We start from the raw sequence: 17,167 nt of genomic DNA, 5'->3' as shown, positions 1-17,167 counted from the left end.
CATCCATTTGTGGCCTTCCTTAGCCTTTCATTTTGCAAAACTGAAGTGGGAAAAGGGCTGTCTTGTTATAGCAGAGCTGAACCTGCAAGTCCCAAAGTAGTGGGGTCAGAGGGCTGTTTGGTTCTGCAGAACCTGCCTCAGGCATTTTCTCTGCCAGAGTTCCCTGTGCTTTGGGGAGAGGGGACAGTGCAGGATCCTGGGATGGCTCTTGCACCTCTGTTTCCTGGGCTCCCTTGGGGAGAGCTAATGAGTTGTTGATCCCAAGGATCTTCCCCAGCCCCTGTGCCATGTGTTAAGAGGTGTAACAGTGTGCTTCTCGTTAGTCCAGACGATGAGGAAGAGGAAGAAGACGACCAGGAAGAGGAACAGAATCTGGGTCCTCGTGTATATATTGGAGATGTGCCATCTGTCACAGTCATCCCCAAACTGGTACCCCAGGTCCTGCCAGAGGAGCAGGAAGGAGACGAAGGGATGAGCGACTCTGACTCGGAGGGGCCCATCCTGTACAAAGATGATGAGGATGAGGAGGAAGATGAAAGCCATAACAGTAAGGCTTTGACATTGCAGCTGGCTTTTTTATTTCTCTGCTGAACCCGTGCCTGGCTGTAGTGAGCTCTGGATCAAAGAGCTGGTTCCCACAGCGCTGCAGAGCAGCTGGTTCTCGGTTTCATGATGTACCACATGTCCTCTGCCTCGCTTTTGGCAAGGCTCTGCAGCCAAACCTGTGCTCTCACCTGCTGAGTGCACCCCTCCAGTTGCAGATGGCTCCTGCAGCAGCCTGTGCTGTCCCAGCCCCTCGGGTGGGACAGCTTTAGGTGAGCATGTGGCGTCACACAGGAGCGCTGGATGCTGCTGCGAAGCACAGAGCTTGGGAAACACAAGGAGAGGGGACGGTTCTCCCTCAGGGGGAGCACAACTGCCAGGGATCGTGGCTGGGATCGCTGTGCTCAGGCTCTGCAGCCTTGAGCTGCATCCCATTGCTCTCCCTCCCCACAGGCACGTTGGCCAACAAGGTGAAGAGGAAAGACACGCTGGCTATAAAGCTGGGGAACGCGACCGCGCCGCAGGAGGACAAGATCGTCTTCCCTCGGAAGAGCAAGGAGGAGTGGAATGAGATCCGGCACCAGATCGGGACAACGCTCATCAGGTACGGAGAACAAGGAGGGTGTTCTGTCTGAGCTGCTGGCTGGGGTGGGAATGGGCAAAGCTGGTGCCTTGTCTGTGCTGGAATAGGGTGGGTGGTTGGGCGTGGCAGCTGGAGCAGGGCTGGGAGGATGAGTGTTGCTGTTCCTTCCTGCTTAGAAAAGTTGGGAGTTCCTCTTGGAGTTGAGCAATAGCCCCTGACAGGCCCCTGTTTCCAGAGGTTAAGTGGAACGGGAAGGGAAAATCTCAAGGGCTGCAGAAATGTAAAATACAGATGGTGTAGAAAGGTGTGGATGGGTGCAGGGTGGGTGGATAAAGTTGGTGACAGTCCAGGCTCCGCTCTGTGCTTGAGTTCCCTGCACAGCTGCTTTCTGAGGGTCCATAGCCCTTCCCAGACCCGTGCTGGGGGCTGAGCAGCTGTTTGAGCAGAGCAGAGCACAAACAGGGCAGCAGTGATCCCCACTGGCGAATGAGGGTGTGGAGGAGGCTCTCCAGAGCACCAAAACCAGGCAGTTGTGTCCTTCATCCCCTGCTGAGGAGTGACCAGATACAACATAATGCTCTTGTCACACATTTTTCAGGCGACTGAGCCAGAGACCCACAGCAGAAGAGCTGGAGCAGAGGAACATCCTGCAGCGTGAGTAGCACTTGTGTGGGGGTCCTGAGAAATGCAATGTCTTAGTTCATTGGGAGGGGATGGTTTTAAACTGAAACAGGTTTACATTAGATTTTGGGAAGCGATTCTTCCCTGTGAGGGTGGGGAGGCCCTGGCAGAGGTTACCCAGAGAAGCTGTGGCTGCCCCAAGTGTCCAAGGCTGGGTTGGACAGGGCTTGGAGCAACCTGGGCTAGTGGAAGGTGTCCCTGCCCACGGCAGGTGATCTTTGATGTCCCTTCCAACTCCAACCATTCCTGCCTGGCACCTCAGAGTATGTGAGCTGGTTCAGACTCTGCTGTTACCCAGCAAGGGCTGTGAAAGGTGTTTTGTTTGGGCTGGACTTTCATTTGTGGTCCAGACATTACAGCATTGCATTGCATGATCCCAAAAGCAGCAGTGCATCGCTCAGTCAGGGCTGTTTCTCTTGGCCATATCTTGTTCTGCAAAAGTTTTAAATAAACATCGTGAGGAAAGGGAAATGTCAGTTCAGGAAGTTTCCATTTAAAATATTTATCTGTGCTTTTATTTTCTTTTAAACTCGAAAAGCTTTGGGGAGGACCGAGCTGCAGAGTGGCTGGGATGTATTTTGGCAACACAGGCCTTAGTCTTTAACATGAGAATGACTCAGTGGTGCTGTTTAAGGGCTGTATGGCCCCTCGTAGTCCAGGAGGTGACTCTGTGTTGAGTTGGGCTGCGCTCTGTGCCCGTCCTAAGCGCAGACATGCCACAGTGAGCTTTCAGATGTGTAGATAATCCCATGCAGCTCCACGCTCTGCTTTGTTCAAACCCAGAATTCCCTTTTCAAAGCCCGATGCTTACATGAAAAATGTATTTTTTTCCCCCCCTTGGCAGCAAAGAATGAAGCTGACCGTCAAGCTGAGAAGCGCGAGATCAAGCGCCGGCTCACCAGAAAGGTACTGCTGGCCCCCGTGGTGACGGCCACCTGGCAGGGCTGGTGGCAACGGGCACGGCGTGGGCACCGTGCTGCGGGGGCAGTCACGGGGCCATTGTGTAAGTGTCCCCAGCGCCCTTGGGCTGCGGGGACTTTGGCACGAGGGCTGTCACCCGCGGGGAGCCGCTGGCGCTGTTGGCAGTGACAGATCTGAGCTGGCAGCGAGCGTAACGAGAGAGACGAGAACTAAATTTGGCACCTGGCACCTGCCAGGCCGGCAAACCTTCCTGCTCTAGCACAGCTCTTCAGCGGCCACGGCTCACACCAGGCTCCCTAAAACTCATTTCTAAAGCAACAGCGGTGTGGGAGCTGAGCAGAGCAACAGCTGCTTTGAGCTGTTACGTCCGGGTTACTTTGGGATTGTTACTCATGGCTGGGAAAAGCTTCCTCGGGGCCTGTGGGTGTGAAATGTGAGTGTTGCCATTGCTGGGGTTGAGTTGAGGGGTGTCATGCAGGGCTCACCATTTAATAGATATTCCCAAACCTTTTGTCTTCCTTCTTTGTGGCAATGTGTCCTGGGTTCTGCCCTATCCTGGCCTGATGATCCAAATGGGAATATCCAGTCTGTAAGAGGGTTTGCCTGCTCCCTTGCAGGATGTGAGCAGGACCTGGCAGGGTCTGTGGCTCAGCCCCAGCGAGGGAACTGGTTTTAGTTTTGCTCAGGGTGCTTAGCCCTGATCTGCTTCGTGGACAAGGCTCAGACTAACCTCCTTTGTTCTTGCTGGTGTTCAGCTTAGCCAAAGGCCTACGGTGGCAGAGTTGCAGGCCAGGAAGATCCTGAGGTTTAATGAATACGTGGAAGTAACAGATGCTCAGGACTATGACCGGCGAGCGGATAAGCCGTGGACAAAGCTGACACCAGCTGACAAGGTAACGGGGAGTGACCTGGCCCCAGGTGGGGAGGGGAGCCACACCAGGGTGGGAGCCAAGGAGATTTGCTCTGTTCCTCTTGCTTCACCTCTTCATCTTTCCCTCTGCCCTCCCACCGAGCACCACCAGTGTCCCTTTACCCGTGTGTGCTGTCCCAGCTCTGCTTCCTGCTGCCTCATGGTGAGGTGGAGCCCAGGGGGGCAGGGGCTGCAGGCCAGCATGGCCTCTGCATCAGCTTCTGGGTGATGTAAGAATCATAAAATCATGGAATGGTTTAAGTTGGAAAAGCCCTCTGAGATTATTGAGTCCAGCTTTTGACCTGGCACCACCACGTTCATCACTAACCCATGTCCCCAAGTGCCACATCCACGTGTTCTTTGAGCACTCCAGGGATAGTGACTCCACCACTGCCCTGGGCTGCCTCTTCCAGGGCTTGACAACCCTTTGGGTGAATAAATTTTCCTTAATATCCAATCTAAACCTTCCCTAGTGCAACTTGAGGCCATTTCCTCTCATCCTGTCTCTTGTTCCCTGGGAGCAGAGCCTGACTCCCCCCCGGCTCCCCCTTCCTGTCAGGGAGTTGTAGAGCACAAGAAGGTCCCCCCTGAGCCTCCTTTTCTCCAGGCTGAGACCCCCAACTCCCTCCATCACTCCTGGTGCTCCAGACCCTTCCCCAGCTCCATTCCCTTCCTGGACACACCAAGGATGCAGGCCATGGGTCAGAGGAATGTTGTTCCTTGCAGGCTCAGGCAAAAAGCTGGCAGGGAAGTCTGTCCTTGTCCTCCTTGGCCACCTGTGGGACTGCCCAGCCCTGAGGTGGAGGAGGTGGGGCAGATTAAATTCAGTTTAGTGTGAACAAACTGCCAAAGCTGGTGTGGCTGCTGCAACCTGAGTCCTTTCCTTTCTCAAAAAAAAAAAATCTCCCTCTCTGTGCAGGCGGCCATCAGGAAGGAGCTGAATGAGTTTAAGAGCTCTGAAATGGAAGTGCATGAGGAGAGCAAGCAGTTCACGAGGTGAGAACATGTTACTCAAGAGTTTGTCTTGTAGGAGCTGTTAGAGTTCTGCCCTTGGGTGCTGTGCTGAGGAGCAGAAAAATTGTGCAGAAATGGGAGATTGAATGTCCCCTCCTGCCTTGGTGGTGAGGGGTGATCGGAGCAGTAGCAGACACAAAGTGGGTTGGTTTTCCTTAAAAAATTGGGGCTTCCACCCTGGAAACTCAAAGTGACCAGTGACTGGTTTGCAATGCATCTGAAACCAGTGTGACCTTGCAGCTGGAATGGACTTTGCTGGGGCTAGAGAAGCCACAACCACAAAACACCTTGGTAACGAGCTGGGATATTATCTGTGAAGTCACCTGTGAATTGTGGCCCAAGTGATTCTTTTTCCTTCCAGCTTTGTGAGGTGGAGTTGTTTGCAGAGCACAAAAGGTGAAATTGTTTGATGTTTACAGCTTCCCCGAGGGCTGGGAGCTCTGAGATAATTCAATTTACTCTCTTTGGCCACCTAACCATTTAACCTGGACAACACACAGATTTTTCACTTGGCTTTCAGGTACCATCGACCATAATCTTCCAAGAAGGGAGCAAGAGACCCGAGAGGCCTGGAAGTTCTCTGCGTCCCTCTCCTAGGCAATACAGCGAGGGTGGAACCCTGGCTCTTCCAAGATTTGCCTTCCAACCATGTCCAGAAAAGGGCTTTCAGCCAGGGAAAGGGGAATCCTGTCTGAATGTAGCATTTCACTGGAACAAACACGTCTCTCGTGCCATCAGGCTGGAACTGACACTATACCTCGTGTGGCTCAGCAATAACCCCCTGCCAGGAGACCATGCCCAGGGGAACAGACTCCTTTTTGGGATGCAATTCCTCCTCTTTTCCACGAGGAAGGGGGGGGAAAAAAGAAAAAAAGGCAGCTCTAGTGTTGGGAAGCTGAGGAGAGGATGTGCTTGGAAGCACGTGTGTGTATATTAGCTGTGTACAGAGAAACCTGGCACACAACTGACATGTCACTCGTTATTTTTGGGGGTTTTGCTTGTTTCTGTCATGTCCTTAATGTCCTGAATCACTACTGACCAACGGTTTGTTGTGCTGGAAGGGAACTGTATAGGTATTAACATATGCTGCATCCTTTTTGTAAAAAAAAAACACAAACAAAAACAACAAAAACCACAGATGTATAAAACATTCCCTCCCCACCCTCTCACACTTGCTGTGATGTTAATAACAGATCTTGAGATATCTAGGATTGTTTAACAAATTACAGAACCAGAAAAATGACTGTTGCCTTTTAAAACTTTTTAATTCGGGGAAAAGGTGAGAGTAGTCAATCCTTTTTATTGTGGCTTCCTCTCAGATGTTTTTTACTCTCCCAAATCAGGGTTGAAACTTGCCTTTTTTTCTCATTTTTACAGCTAAACCTACTGGAAACTTGATGAATTTCACTGTGTGGGTCGAAGGGAGTGGAGGAAGAGGTTTAAAAAGTGACCTTAAAAAGATGATATTTCTCTTCTGAAAGAAGTTCTTCTGAAATGTGGGGTTTTAAAAAAAAAAAAAAAAAAGAATCTGTTATAGGCCACTGCTGTATTATGCACAAAACCTAAACCATGTGTGAGATGCCACTTGTGAGGGAAGGGAGCGCGGGGATGGAGAGAGAGGGGTTTTGCCTTGTTCACAGGCAGGGTGGCAACACCCCAGCCTTGACCCGGCACCCTCGTGTGACATGGCGAAGGTTCTTCCCTCACAGCTCCCCCCCTGTACAGCCACCTGTAGACTTAAACCATTGCGTTGTATATCAGTCTCCTCAGCAACAGATTTTAACTATGGAATAAAAGTATTTTAGGATTTTTTTTAAAAAAAAAAAAGTAAAGTGCTTTTGTGGTGTTTTCAACCGCTGGGGCCCGAAGGGGCGGGACCGGCCCCTGAGGGGGCGGGGCTGGGGGTGGTGGATCCATCATGGCGGCGCCTCCCGGAGGGGAAGGGTTTTCCCGCCTTTCCAACCGTCGCCGCCGCCACTGCGCAGGCGCCGCTGGCCCCGCCTCTTTGCTGACGGTTCAGGGGAGTCTGGCCCCTCCCCTTGCTCACTGCTCATGCCCATGTACGGTTTAACTCCGCCCCCTACTTGGTGCGCATGCGCATTTTGCCACGCCCTTTCACGTTCTATAAATACCGCGGCGCGGCCGCTCCCGTTCTCTTTCTCACTGAGGTCTCATTGCAGTCGCAGGTAAGTGTGATCCTCTTTTACCCATTTTTAATCCTCTTTTTCGCTATGCTCTGGGGCCCTGGTGGCCATGAAGCCGCCTGCAGGGACACCGCATGTCCTTTTAGCGCTAAAACAGGCCGTGAGTTACACGTGGCGGAGGGTGCGCCTCAGCAGTCCCTCACGGCCTGCTCCTCTTTCCACAGGTTACACTGTCGCCTGCCCAGCCCGGCCTGCCCAGCTCGCTCCAGCGTGAGTATCGCGTGGCCACGTCTGTGCTCTGCGGAGCGCAGGGGTGTTTAGGGGTTATAAATATAAAAACGCAAACCCAACGTGGATATCCGGAGAAGTCGCTCTCTCTCGGCTCTGTCCGTGTGGCGCACGGGAGCGCAGGCCCTCGGGCCCGTGACGTACAGTCCCCTTCCACGACGTTGGAGAACAAGCCGGGCCGCCGAGCCTGCAGCCTGCATATTCCTACTGCTTCTCTGAGCCCCCGGGCCGTTACAGAGGAGACAAACCATGCAGGAAACAATTCCACACGCGGGATGGGGCGGGAGACGCGTGCGGGGCTGGAGGGGGGAGAGAGGGGGGGAAAAATATATCTCCCGAGCAATTCCTTAAAAAACTTTCTTTTCCGTTTCCAGTTGTAAAGCTTAAGGAACGATTGAGAGTAACGTGACTTTGAAAGGTAAGTGCGTAAATACGTGTTCTGTTCTCTTTAAAATTTAAACTTTAATTACACTGTTCACTTGAAAATTTAAACATACTTTTAATCGGCTTTAACCGTTTTTAAGCCTCTTATGGGACAGTTGAATCGGCTTAAAGTGATTAAACTCCAATCCAGACTATGTAGGTGTTGCTTAACACAAAGTTTGGCTCAGCCGTTCCTAGCTTTTAAGATTTTTGTTGGATTTTGGTTTCATGGGTGGGTAAAAAAGGTGGTTCCTGGCTCTTTAAGAGAAAAGAAAGCTCCGTTCATTAATCTTTGCAGAGAAGAAAAAAAAATCTGCTAAAGTGGGGATTAATAATGCGTTTGCAACCTTACTTGTGTTATATGAAAAATGGGAAATAAAACTAATCTTATTTTTTTAAATATTGCAGATACTGTATGAGATGACAGAAAAAAATACATTTTTAGTGGGAAAAGGTGAGTATATTGGGAGAATCGGCCCAAATAGTTAAAAGGGGTGGTAGCTGAAGGCCAGTTCTTGCACTAATTGGCTGGGAGCAGGGGATACTTAAATTTGGTGGCTTTCCAGAGCATGTGCTTGTGCTGGGAAATGGCCACGTGTGTGACTTGGTCGCTTGGTGGAATGTGCAGCTCCTGGATTTTGGGGAGCAGTGGAGCAGGGCCTGGGGCTGGGCACGTGTGTGTGAGGTGCACGGGAAAAATCAGTGGGCTGTGGTGGGAGTGGATAAAGGGCAAGTGAAAAGCAAAGGGCTGGATGGCCCACCTGTGAGAGGTGCTGCTTTTGGAGCCCTCTGAAACTGGGAGGGGGGAGAGGGGTGTAAGGAAGAAGCCACGTGCTCTCCTGTGGATCCGGACTTGCCAACCACCCTCCCATCCAGAGGGAGTGCCAGCTGCCAGGGAAGCCACACTCTGACCTCGTGGGCCAAGGGCATTCCAGGGAAGCTGATCCTGGAGGGGGGTGGCTCACAGGATGTGGGTGGGAGCAGCAGTTTGTGTGTGTGTGTGTGTAAACCCTGAAATCAGCCCTGCCCGGTGCTGCTTCTAAATCTGTACTTGGCTGCCGTAGAGAATATAATAAACTTGATTTGCTTTGGCTTGGTGTGTGTTTCTTGGTAAGTGAGCTACTGGTTAATCCATCAATATTAAGGAGAACTTGATGCTCCTGTTGGGTGTTTCTCAGTTGTGTGGAAGTGGAATTCTGGTGTGGTGTCCCTCTCCAAAGGGTATAAAAACCCTCTGTTAGATCTGAATTAGAGCAGGTAATTAATACTTAAAGTTCAGCTTGGGATCATATCAAGGCAAAAAAGTCTGTCATTAAGGGCTGAACCCAGATAGGGTAATGGAGTTTGTACTCTGGGGGTGTGGCTTTTGTGGGGGAAGGAGGGAGGGCGATCACGAGTTCTGCACCCTGTTCTAGGGGGAGTGGTTTTGGGGAGGTTCTGCAGGGATTGGTTAAAATACCTTCCAGCAGTTGCCTGGCTGTCCTGTCCCCAGACGTGAAATCCACGGGCAAAGGGTCAGGGGGTGGTTGTGCCCCTGCTCGCCTGAGGAGATCCAGCATGAGCCTGGGATAACAAATATTCCAGGGTTATACCCCTCCCAGAAGGGTTTTCTGATGGCCTGGATGCTGTGCAGGGCACCTCGGGGTTGGGGTCTGTGTAAATGAGCTAACTTAATCAGCTGAGGGTGCAATTGGGAGCTTGATTTCATTAAAAAAGTGCCTTTGAATGCCAAACTGCAGGCCCTTGGTGTGGAACATCCCCGGGGCTGGATTTGCATGTTAACTGGAGCAGAATTAATCAGTGGAATGGAGATTCATCCCATTAGATAAGGGGGGAAACTTGAAAGTTCGCTGTCCTCCCATCACCCCAAGACACTCAGTCTGGTTCCTGCTTCAAGAATGAAAGTGGATTTTCCACATTAAGCAGTGGGATGCTGGAAAATGTGGGAGCAGCTCTTGTCGCCTCAGCCTGGGCTGGAGGCACCGCTGAGGTTCAGAGGCAGGAAGAGTGAGTTACACTAACAGGATTTATTGCCCGGGGGGGCAACAGATTGTCTGAGGGTGGCAGCTGTCAGCCCTGCTTGTCCTACCTGGCCTATCCTACCTCTCCTGCCCTATGTCCTCCTGTCCTACCTGCCTTGCCCCATCTGAACTGCATGTCCTATCCCACCTGTCCTTTCCTGCCCTACCTGTCCCTCTGCCCTTTCTGTCCTACTGTTCTGTGCCACCTATCCTTTCCTTCTGTCCCACCTGGACTTCTGCCCTACTTGTCTTCTGGTTTTGCCCTGTCCCTTTTGTCCTACCTGTCCTTCTGCCCCGTCTTTCTGTACTACCTGTCCTGTCCTACTTGTCCTTCTGCCAAACCTGTCCTTTTGTCCTACTTATCCTTCTGTCCTGTCCCACCTGTCTTTCCGTCCTACCGGTCCTTTTGTCCTGTCCTACCTCTCCTTCTGTCCTATCTGTCCCATCCTACCTGTCCTCCTGTCCAACCTGTACTTCTGTCCTTCTGCCCTACCCGTCCTCCTGTCCTGTCCTTTCTTCCTTCTCCCTTGTCTGTCCCGCCTGTCCTGTCCCGCCTGTCCTTCTGCCCTGTCTTTTGTCCATCCTGTCCTGTCCTATCCCACCTGTACTTCTGTCCTGCCCTACCCGTGCTCCTGTCCTTTCTGTCCTTCTTCCTTGTCTGTCCTACCTGTGACACCTGTCTTACTAGTCCACTTGTACTTCTGTCCTATCCTACCTGTCCGGCCTGTCCTTCTGTCCCCACTGTCGGTCCCTCTGTCCCCCCGGGGTGGTTTGTCCCTGCCCGGTGCCCGCCGGCCGCCAGGGGGCGCTGCCGCGCGCGGAGCCCGGCGCACGCGGCGCTGGCGCATGCGCAGGTCGGCCGGCGGCGCGGTGAGGGAGCGGGAGCGGCGCCGGGCCGGGAACGGGAGCGGGAACGGGAACGGGCGGGCCGGGATGGGCACGCGGTCACGGCGGGGACGGAGGGCACCGAGCCGGCCTCGGCGCAGCCGGGCGGTTCGAAAGGACAGCGGCGACCCGCGCGAGGAGAGGCTGGGCCCGGCCGAGGCCTGCGCGGCCCCACGTGAGGCGGCGGCGCGGGGAATTCGAATGGCGGGAAGGGGCTGGGATGGGGGGGCTCGGGGGTCGGGACGGGAGAGAGGGACACGGACATGGACACGGCTGGGCTAGGGAGAGGGGGAGTTCGCGGGGTGCTGCTGCCTCTGGCTCCTCGTCTCCCCTTTCCCTCTCCTTTTCCCTTCCCGTCATCTCCTTATCCCTTTCCCCTTCTCTTCCCCCTTTCTTCTTTCCTCTTCCTTTTCCACTTCCTTTCTCTTCCCTTCCTCCTTTCCCCTTCGTTTTCCCTTTCGTTTCCCCTTCTCTTTCCCCTTTCTCCTTTCCCCTTCCCTTTCACTTTCTCTTCCCTTCCCCGTTCATTTCCTCCTTTCCCCTTCGATCTTCCCTTTCCCTTCCCTTTCTCCTTCCCCTCCACCTTTCCCCTTCCCTCCCTGCCTTCCTGGACCTGACAGAGTGAGGACAGGGAGTGTGGACCAAACCTGCAGGGAACAACCCTCCGTTCTCCCAGAACGGGAGCAGGGATCAGTTCTCAAAGCCCAGCTCATTCCCCAGCCCCTCAGGTGGCTTCTAGGGCAGGAGGGGACACCCCAAACACCAGTGGCCCTGTGGGTGACCCCTGTTTGTGACCTTTAGGTCCCACCATGCCGGGGAAACGCACCGCCAAGAACCCGGCACCGGAGGAGGAGCCTCTGGAGAGGAAGAAAATTAAAGGTAAGGAAAACCCCGGGGGGTTTTCCCCTCCCCTTTCCCCAGGAATGAACTTTGCCAGGAAGGCTGTACCCCTAACCCCTCCATGTTCTCTCTCCCCACAGTCAGCCACCCATCACACTGCACGCAGCCGGGGCTGGTGCTGACCCTGGGCCAGGGCAACGTGGGCCAGCTGGGCCTGGGTGAGGACATCATGGAGAGGAAGAAGCCGGCCCTGGTGACGCTGCCGGAGATGGTAGTGCAGGTGGAGGCTGGAGGGATGCACACGGTGTGCCTGGGCCAGACGGGCAAGGTGGGTGCACTGCAGGGGGGCTGAGCTTCCCCCCGAGCCCTAGGGGATGTTCTGGGCCAGGGGGGGTGGATTGGGCACTGCTCTGCTCGTGTCTTGTTGCAGCTCTGGGGTGAGTGTGGTCTCACGTGGACCATGAAATTTTAGAGTGTCAGAGGGAGTAACTCAAGAGAGCTGGAGAGGGACTTTGGACAAGAGAAAGAGGACAAGGGGGAATGGCTTCACACTGACAGAGAGTAGGTTTAGATTGGATATTAGGAAGAAATTGTTCCCTGTGAGGGTGGGGAGGCCCTGGCACAGGTTGCCCCATCCCTGGAAGTGTCCAAGGCCAGGTTGGATGGGGCTTGGAGCAACCTGGGATAGTGGAAGGTGTCCCTGCCCCATCCCAACCCCTCGCTCTCCATCTGCAGATCTACACCTTTGGCTGCAACGACGAAGGTGCCCTGGGGCGCGACACCTCGGAGGAAGGGTCTGAGACCTCCCCGGGGCCAGTGGAGCTGCAGGAGAAGGTGGTGCAGGTGTCAGCAGGGGACAGTCACACGGCTGCACTGACCGAGGACGGCAGGGTCTTCGTGTGGGGCTCCTTCCGGGTACGCTGCTCCCTGGGGCGCTGGCAGCTCCCATTTTGGCAGCTGCTCCGGTGACTCACATCCCTGTGTCTGTCTCTCCACCCAGGATAACAACGGGGTGATTGGCCTGCTGGAGCCCATGAAGACAAGCTCCACTCCTTTGCTGCTCCAGCTGGATGCCCCCGTTGTTAAAATAGCCTCAGGTGAGCCCTGGGGGGTGCGGGGTCGGGAGGGTGCACGAGGGTGTCGCAACCCTCGGGGGAAAGTGAAGGTCCAGAAGGTCCGTGACCTTTTCCACCCTCTTGGCTGCTCCAAGCCTGGTGCAAGGCTGTGCTTGCTCTTCTCTTGTGTGTCTTTTAGCCCAAACAGATGGTTTTGCCCCCCACAGATTAACGTATCAAGTTAATATTTGACCCAATCTGCTGTAAAACGCCTTGACCGCAACCTCAAGGTCACGGCGCTCACCTGCGAAGCCTGGGGAAGCTGAGCTGAGCAGCCATGGAGCTTGTCCAGAGCATGGGGGAGTTTGGGGGGCACCTGTGCCCTTAAACCTTCCCAGAGAAACTGCTTTGAAGTTTCCTGGGATCGGGAAGAGGGAAATCCTGGGGTTTTAAGCTGTGCCACGAGTGGTGTCGAGGTGCAGTAAAAACTCCTCTGAGTTTTAGCAAGCTGGGGTTTGCCTGTGGGATCCAGCCTCTGGGGCTTGCTGAACACTTCTCCATGACTCCTCCTTCCCTCCTCTCCCAGGGAATGACCACCTGGTGATGCTGACGGTGGATGGTGACCTGTTCACGTGTGGCTGTGGCGAGCAGGGCCAGCTGGGCAGGGTGCCAGCGCTCTTTGCCAACCGAGGAGGACGGAAAGGGCTGCGTGAGTGGCTTTGGTTCTTTGGGCTGCATCCATTTGCCCCAGCTCTGGCCTTTCCAGAGGAGCAAAGGGACCCAGTCACTGGTGCTTGTGTGTAATCAGTGACCTGAATGCAGTGAGCTGGGTCCTTAGATCCAGGGAATAATCCTTGTGTAACACCTTGTCTCCTGTCCCCAGAGAGGCTGCTGGTCCCCCAGCTCGTCCCTGTCAGAGGCAAAGGGAGAAGAACCAAAATGCGCTTCCAGGACACCTTTTGTGGGGCCTATTTCACTTTTGCTGTCACACAGGAGGGACACATTTATGGATTTGGCCTCTCCAACTACCACCAGCTGGGTGAGTCCCTCCAGATCTCCTGCCAGTCTCGTGCTGCCCTGGGTGCCCCAAATCCTAGACACTAGGGACAGACTGAAGCTGGAAATTGGGGTGGGGGGATCACAGTCCCTGCAACCGACAGGTTTGAGCAGAAATTTGATCTGGGGGCTCAGGAGGGGGGTTGCTGTGTTGGTGTCTGGGGGGTGAGCCCCAGGGTGGGTGGCTCAGAGGGGGAGCCTGGCCTGGGCTGTGAGTGCCCGTGGCCCTGATCCGGCCGGGTTTGTGCGTCCCACCCCGCAGGGACCCAGGACACCGAGCCCTGCTTCTCCCCGCAGAACCTCACCTGCTTCAAGAACTCCACCAAGTCCTGGGTCGGGTTCTCTGGTGGGCAGCACCACACAGTCTGCGTCGACTCCGAGGGTGAGTGGCACTGGGAATCACACTGAGCAGGACAAGGGGGACTCCCGTGGCCCTCGTCCTGGCCAGGGAGGTGTTGGGGTGAGGGTGATGTGCTGGAGCCCTCCAAGTATTCAAGGCAAGAAGGATGGTGTGAGGTTGCAGCAAAGGACAGGGAGGAACCTGGAGTCACCTGTGGGCTCTGCTCTTGCGCCCACCCACCCTATTGGCAGGGAGGAGTGATGCTCCTTCAGGAGTCACACCTGGGCAGAGAGGGCCTGGCTGTGTCCTGCTGCAGCTTCTGCCCCCCTCAGGTCACCTGTCCCGTGTGTCCCTTGTGCTCCAGGTAAAGCCTACAGCCTGGGCAGGGCAGAGTACGGCCGGCTGGGCCTGGGGACGGGGGCAGAGGAGAAGAGCACACCCACGGTGATCCCAGAGCTCCCCAGGATCATCTCGGTGGCCTGCGGAGCGTCCGTCGGATACGCCGTCAGCAGTGACGGTGAGTGGGGGCTGGCAGTGCCCCTCATCCCTCCCTCCCGGCCCCCCTGCATCCAGCCAGCCCCACACACGCTGCCCAGGGGGTTGGGACTGCAGCCAGGCCCTGGTGCTGGTCTCCTGTGGGCAACTGGGCGGTGGCTGCTCAGATATGTTTGTGTGCCCGTGGCAACAGGGTTGGTCACGGGGTGTCTACCAGGAGGGGCTTGTTGGCCTGCCAGTCCCTTCTCTGACTCCACTGCTGCCAGAGCCCTGTGTTCTGCTGCTGTGTCTGTGCCTGTGCACAGTGTCTGTGGGAATGATGGTTTGGAGGGGGCCGTGGCTTTGGTTTTCTTCCCAAAAGGAGTAATTTCTCCCAATTGGCTGCATGATGGAACATCTGTTTGAGGCTCCTCTTCCTCCTTGTCTGTGTTTCTGGCACACAGAAACCCACTGCCTGAGGTGCTGGGTCCCCCTGGGTTTGGGTGCTGGGTCCCCCTGGGTTTGGGTGCTGGGTTCCCTTGGGTTTGGGTGCTGGGTTCCTGTTGGTTTGGGTGCTGGGTCCCCTTGTGTTTGGGGCTGGGTTCCCTTGGGAACTCAGAAGAAGTGGAAAACCCATCCAGTTTAGGACCAAGCCTGAGTCTCATTGCATTTGGGTGCTGGGTCCCCTTTCCAGCCCATCCTGAACTCAAACCTTGCCTCCCCTCTGCTGCAGGACGAGCGTTTGCCTGGGGAATGGGCACCAACTACCAGCTGGGCACCGGGGAGGAGGACGACGTGTGGAGCCCGGTGGAGATGACAGGGAAGCAGCTGGAGAACCGGCGGGTGCTGGCCGTGTCCAGCGGAGGGCAGCACACGGTGCTGCTGGTCAGGGACAGGGAGCAGAGCTGATGAAGTGACCCACACACCCCTCACACCTCCCACCCCCTCGGGGGGGCTGATTTCCAGCTCTGGGAGGGCAGGAAGCTCCCGGGACCGGGCCCGGCATTGCTGGAGCAGGGAGTGCTCCTGTGTTCTCCCTGCAAGTGTTGTGTCTGTCTGCCCGTGGTGCTCTGTCAGCTCCCGGGATCGGCTTGGTCCTAAACTGATCCCAACTCTGTGCCTGGATGGGTTTTGCACTTCTTCTCGTCTTGGTTTTTTAATGTTTCCCAGCCTGGCAAAGCCGAAGGTCTTGTTCTTCACTGCACAGTCAGGCTTGGGCGTCTCCCTGATCATGTTCCCCACATCTGGGTGCTCCTCCATCTCCTTCACCCAAACACCTTTCACCTCTCCAGCCTGGATTTGTCCACTGCCACCCACCAAACTCCTCTGAGCTCGTTCCAGGGGGATCTCAGCCCAGCAGGAACGTTCCCAAGGGAGCTCTATCCTTGCATCCAGGTGCAGTGGGGAGATCCTGCCTGGCAAGGGGGAACGCTGCTGCATGATTCCTGGCACACTGTGACTGCTGGAAGAGAATGGGAAGGGGGGCTCCTGCCTCCCACCCCTCACAGTTCTGAGCCAAAACCCACCAGGCAATGAGGCTCCATCCTGGAGCAGCCACCTCCAGCACTGCTTTTTGCAGGCCTGGCCACTCTCCATCCTTCCCATTCCATTTGGAAACCCAACAAAATCCATCCCACGGGTGGGAACTTAGGGTTTTTTTTTCCTCTTTCCCTTGCTGAGGAAAGAGTTTTTATTTGCTGTCAGGGCCTCGCTGAGCAGACACCCAACCCCCAGCTATGTTTCGAGTAGCTCGAAACAATGAGACTCCTCCCCCCCATCACCTCCCTGATCCAGCTGGTCTCGCTCCCTGTGCCTGGCCTGCCCCCTCCTCTCCTTCCAGGAGGTGCCTTCCAGGTACCTGGAGTGAGGAGGAGCCTGCAAAGAGCTGAATTATAGCAATAGGAGGGGGGGTGTGGGATGTGTGAATCCTGGGATTGTACAATGGTTCAGAAGGGGTTGGAATTTTTTTTTTTTTTTTTTAAAAAGAAAATGTATTTTGGTCGATTAATCAAGGCAGAAAGAACAGAAAAACGTGTCATCTTTTAACATTTGGAATAAACTGAGTTTTTGTAAGCTCAGGCTTTTCCCGTGGTTTGGAATGGTGGGCAGCCCTCTCCCCTGGGACCTGTGCCTGGTTTTAGGGGTGCCGTGATCCCCGCCGTGTCCCGGTGTTCCCGTGCAGTGCTGGGACACGGCCGCGGGATGGCAGCAGGAGAAGGCGCTGGGAGCTCCTGGGAGCGGGACTGGGAGAACTGGGAACAGGGAGAGGGGATGGTCCCTGCCGTCCCTGTCACCCTCCCTGCAGCTCCCTGCCTGTCTGACCGGCCACCCGCGGGGTCTCCAGGGACACAGCCGAGCCCACGGCACGGCCGGGAGGGTCCTGGCACAGCTGGAGCTGGGCTGGACATCCTGTGCTCCAGCACGGAGACTGGCACCGACGGAGCAAATTCCCACATCCTGGTGTGACTGGAGCAAATTCCCACATCCTCGTGTGACCTGAGCCCCAGATCTGTTTACACTTAATTACTTTGGGCAGGAGCTGGTTCCTCAACGAGCCTCTGGCCTGGGATGGGCTTTGGGCAGCGGGAGCTGTGGGATGAGCTGGGATTACAGTCAGGGACAGCCTCGTGGGGGTCCAGCACGGGCTGGGGGGGGCTGGGGACTCCCACCTTCCACCACTCAAGGTGTGTTTCTGTTGGTGGTTTCAGTCCTAGGCGTGCAAAAGGCTTTATTTTCCCCTCTAAAGTTTGGGTGTGGGGCCCACAGGGAATGTTTTGCTGCCAGGGATCCAGCCCAGAATTTGCCCTCGCTGTGGGTTGTGTTCCCTAATCCTGTGGCTAGTGCTGCTCCCTGGGGACCATCACCATTTGATGCTCTTCCATGAAATGGGACCTGGATATCTGATGGAGAAACTGCTTCTTGTCTTGGGCCAGATTCCCAGTGACAAGCTCAACATTAAGGTCTTGTTTCCAAAACCAGCCTCAGCTGC

At 55.1% G+C, this 17,167-nt stretch overlaps 2 protein-coding genes, 1 long non-coding RNA gene and 1 other non-coding gene across 11 annotated transcripts in view; all 4 read left to right on the top strand.

Moving 5' to 3' along the window:
• PHACTR4 (phosphatase and actin regulator 4) overlaps window positions 1–6,473 on the top strand; it is a 64,470-nt gene extending 57,997 nt beyond the window's left edge. For all 8 annotated transcript variants that reach the window (XM_027740327.2, XM_027740331.2, XM_039381246.1 and 5 more), the window contains 7 exons: window positions 324–547; window positions 997–1,147; window positions 1,725–1,780; window positions 2,652–2,713; window positions 3,484–3,621; window positions 4,558–4,634; window positions 5,173–6,473. In XM_027740327.2, the coding sequence (XP_027596128.1) occupies window positions 324–547; window positions 997–1,147; window positions 1,725–1,780; window positions 2,652–2,713; window positions 3,484–3,621; window positions 4,558–4,634; window positions 5,173–5,188 (724 nt within the window). In that variant the 3' untranslated portion in view covers window positions 5,189–6,473. The remainder of the gene's footprint in view (window positions 1–323; window positions 548–996; window positions 1,148–1,724; window positions 1,781–2,651; window positions 2,714–3,483; window positions 3,622–4,557; window positions 4,635–5,172) is intronic.
• A 391-nt stretch (window positions 6,474–6,864) lies between these two features.
• LOC120323243 lies at window positions 6,865–8,599 on the top strand. The gene is made up of 3 exons (XR_005563542.1): window positions 6,865–7,066; window positions 7,459–7,502; window positions 7,916–8,599. It is a non-coding gene; the product is annotated as an uncharacterized LOC120323243 (long non-coding RNA).
• Window positions 7,143–7,348, top strand: LOC113998031. The gene has a single exon (XR_003544306.1). It is a non-coding gene; the product is annotated as a small nucleolar RNA SNORA73 family (small nucleolar RNA).
• A 1,854-nt stretch (window positions 8,600–10,453) lies between the features above and the next one.
• On the top strand, window positions 10,454–16,251 carry RCC1 (regulator of chromosome condensation 1). The gene is made up of 10 exons (XM_027740336.2): window positions 10,454–10,588; window positions 11,215–11,292; window positions 11,394–11,581; window positions 11,989–12,168; window positions 12,254–12,350; window positions 12,895–13,017; window positions 13,192–13,347; window positions 13,627–13,746; window positions 14,069–14,221; window positions 14,912–16,251. The coding sequence occupies exons 1-10, from the start codon at window positions 10,462–10,464 to the stop codon at window positions 15,085–15,087; spliced, it is 1,398 nt and encodes a 465-aa protein (XP_027596137.2). The 5' UTR covers window positions 10,454–10,461; the 3' UTR covers window positions 15,088–16,251.
• Window positions 16,252–17,167: the final 916 nt, after the last annotated feature.

The sequence above is a fragment of the Pipra filicauda genome, unplaced genomic scaffold, assembly GCF_003945595.2.
Source record: "Pipra filicauda isolate LSUMZ 115617 unplaced genomic scaffold, ASM394559v2 scaffold219_size1829416_pilon, whole genome shotgun sequence".
Lineage (NCBI taxonomy): Eukaryota > Metazoa > Chordata > Aves > Passeriformes > Pipridae > Pipra > Pipra filicauda.
This window is presented reverse-complemented; position numbering and strand designations above follow the sequence as displayed.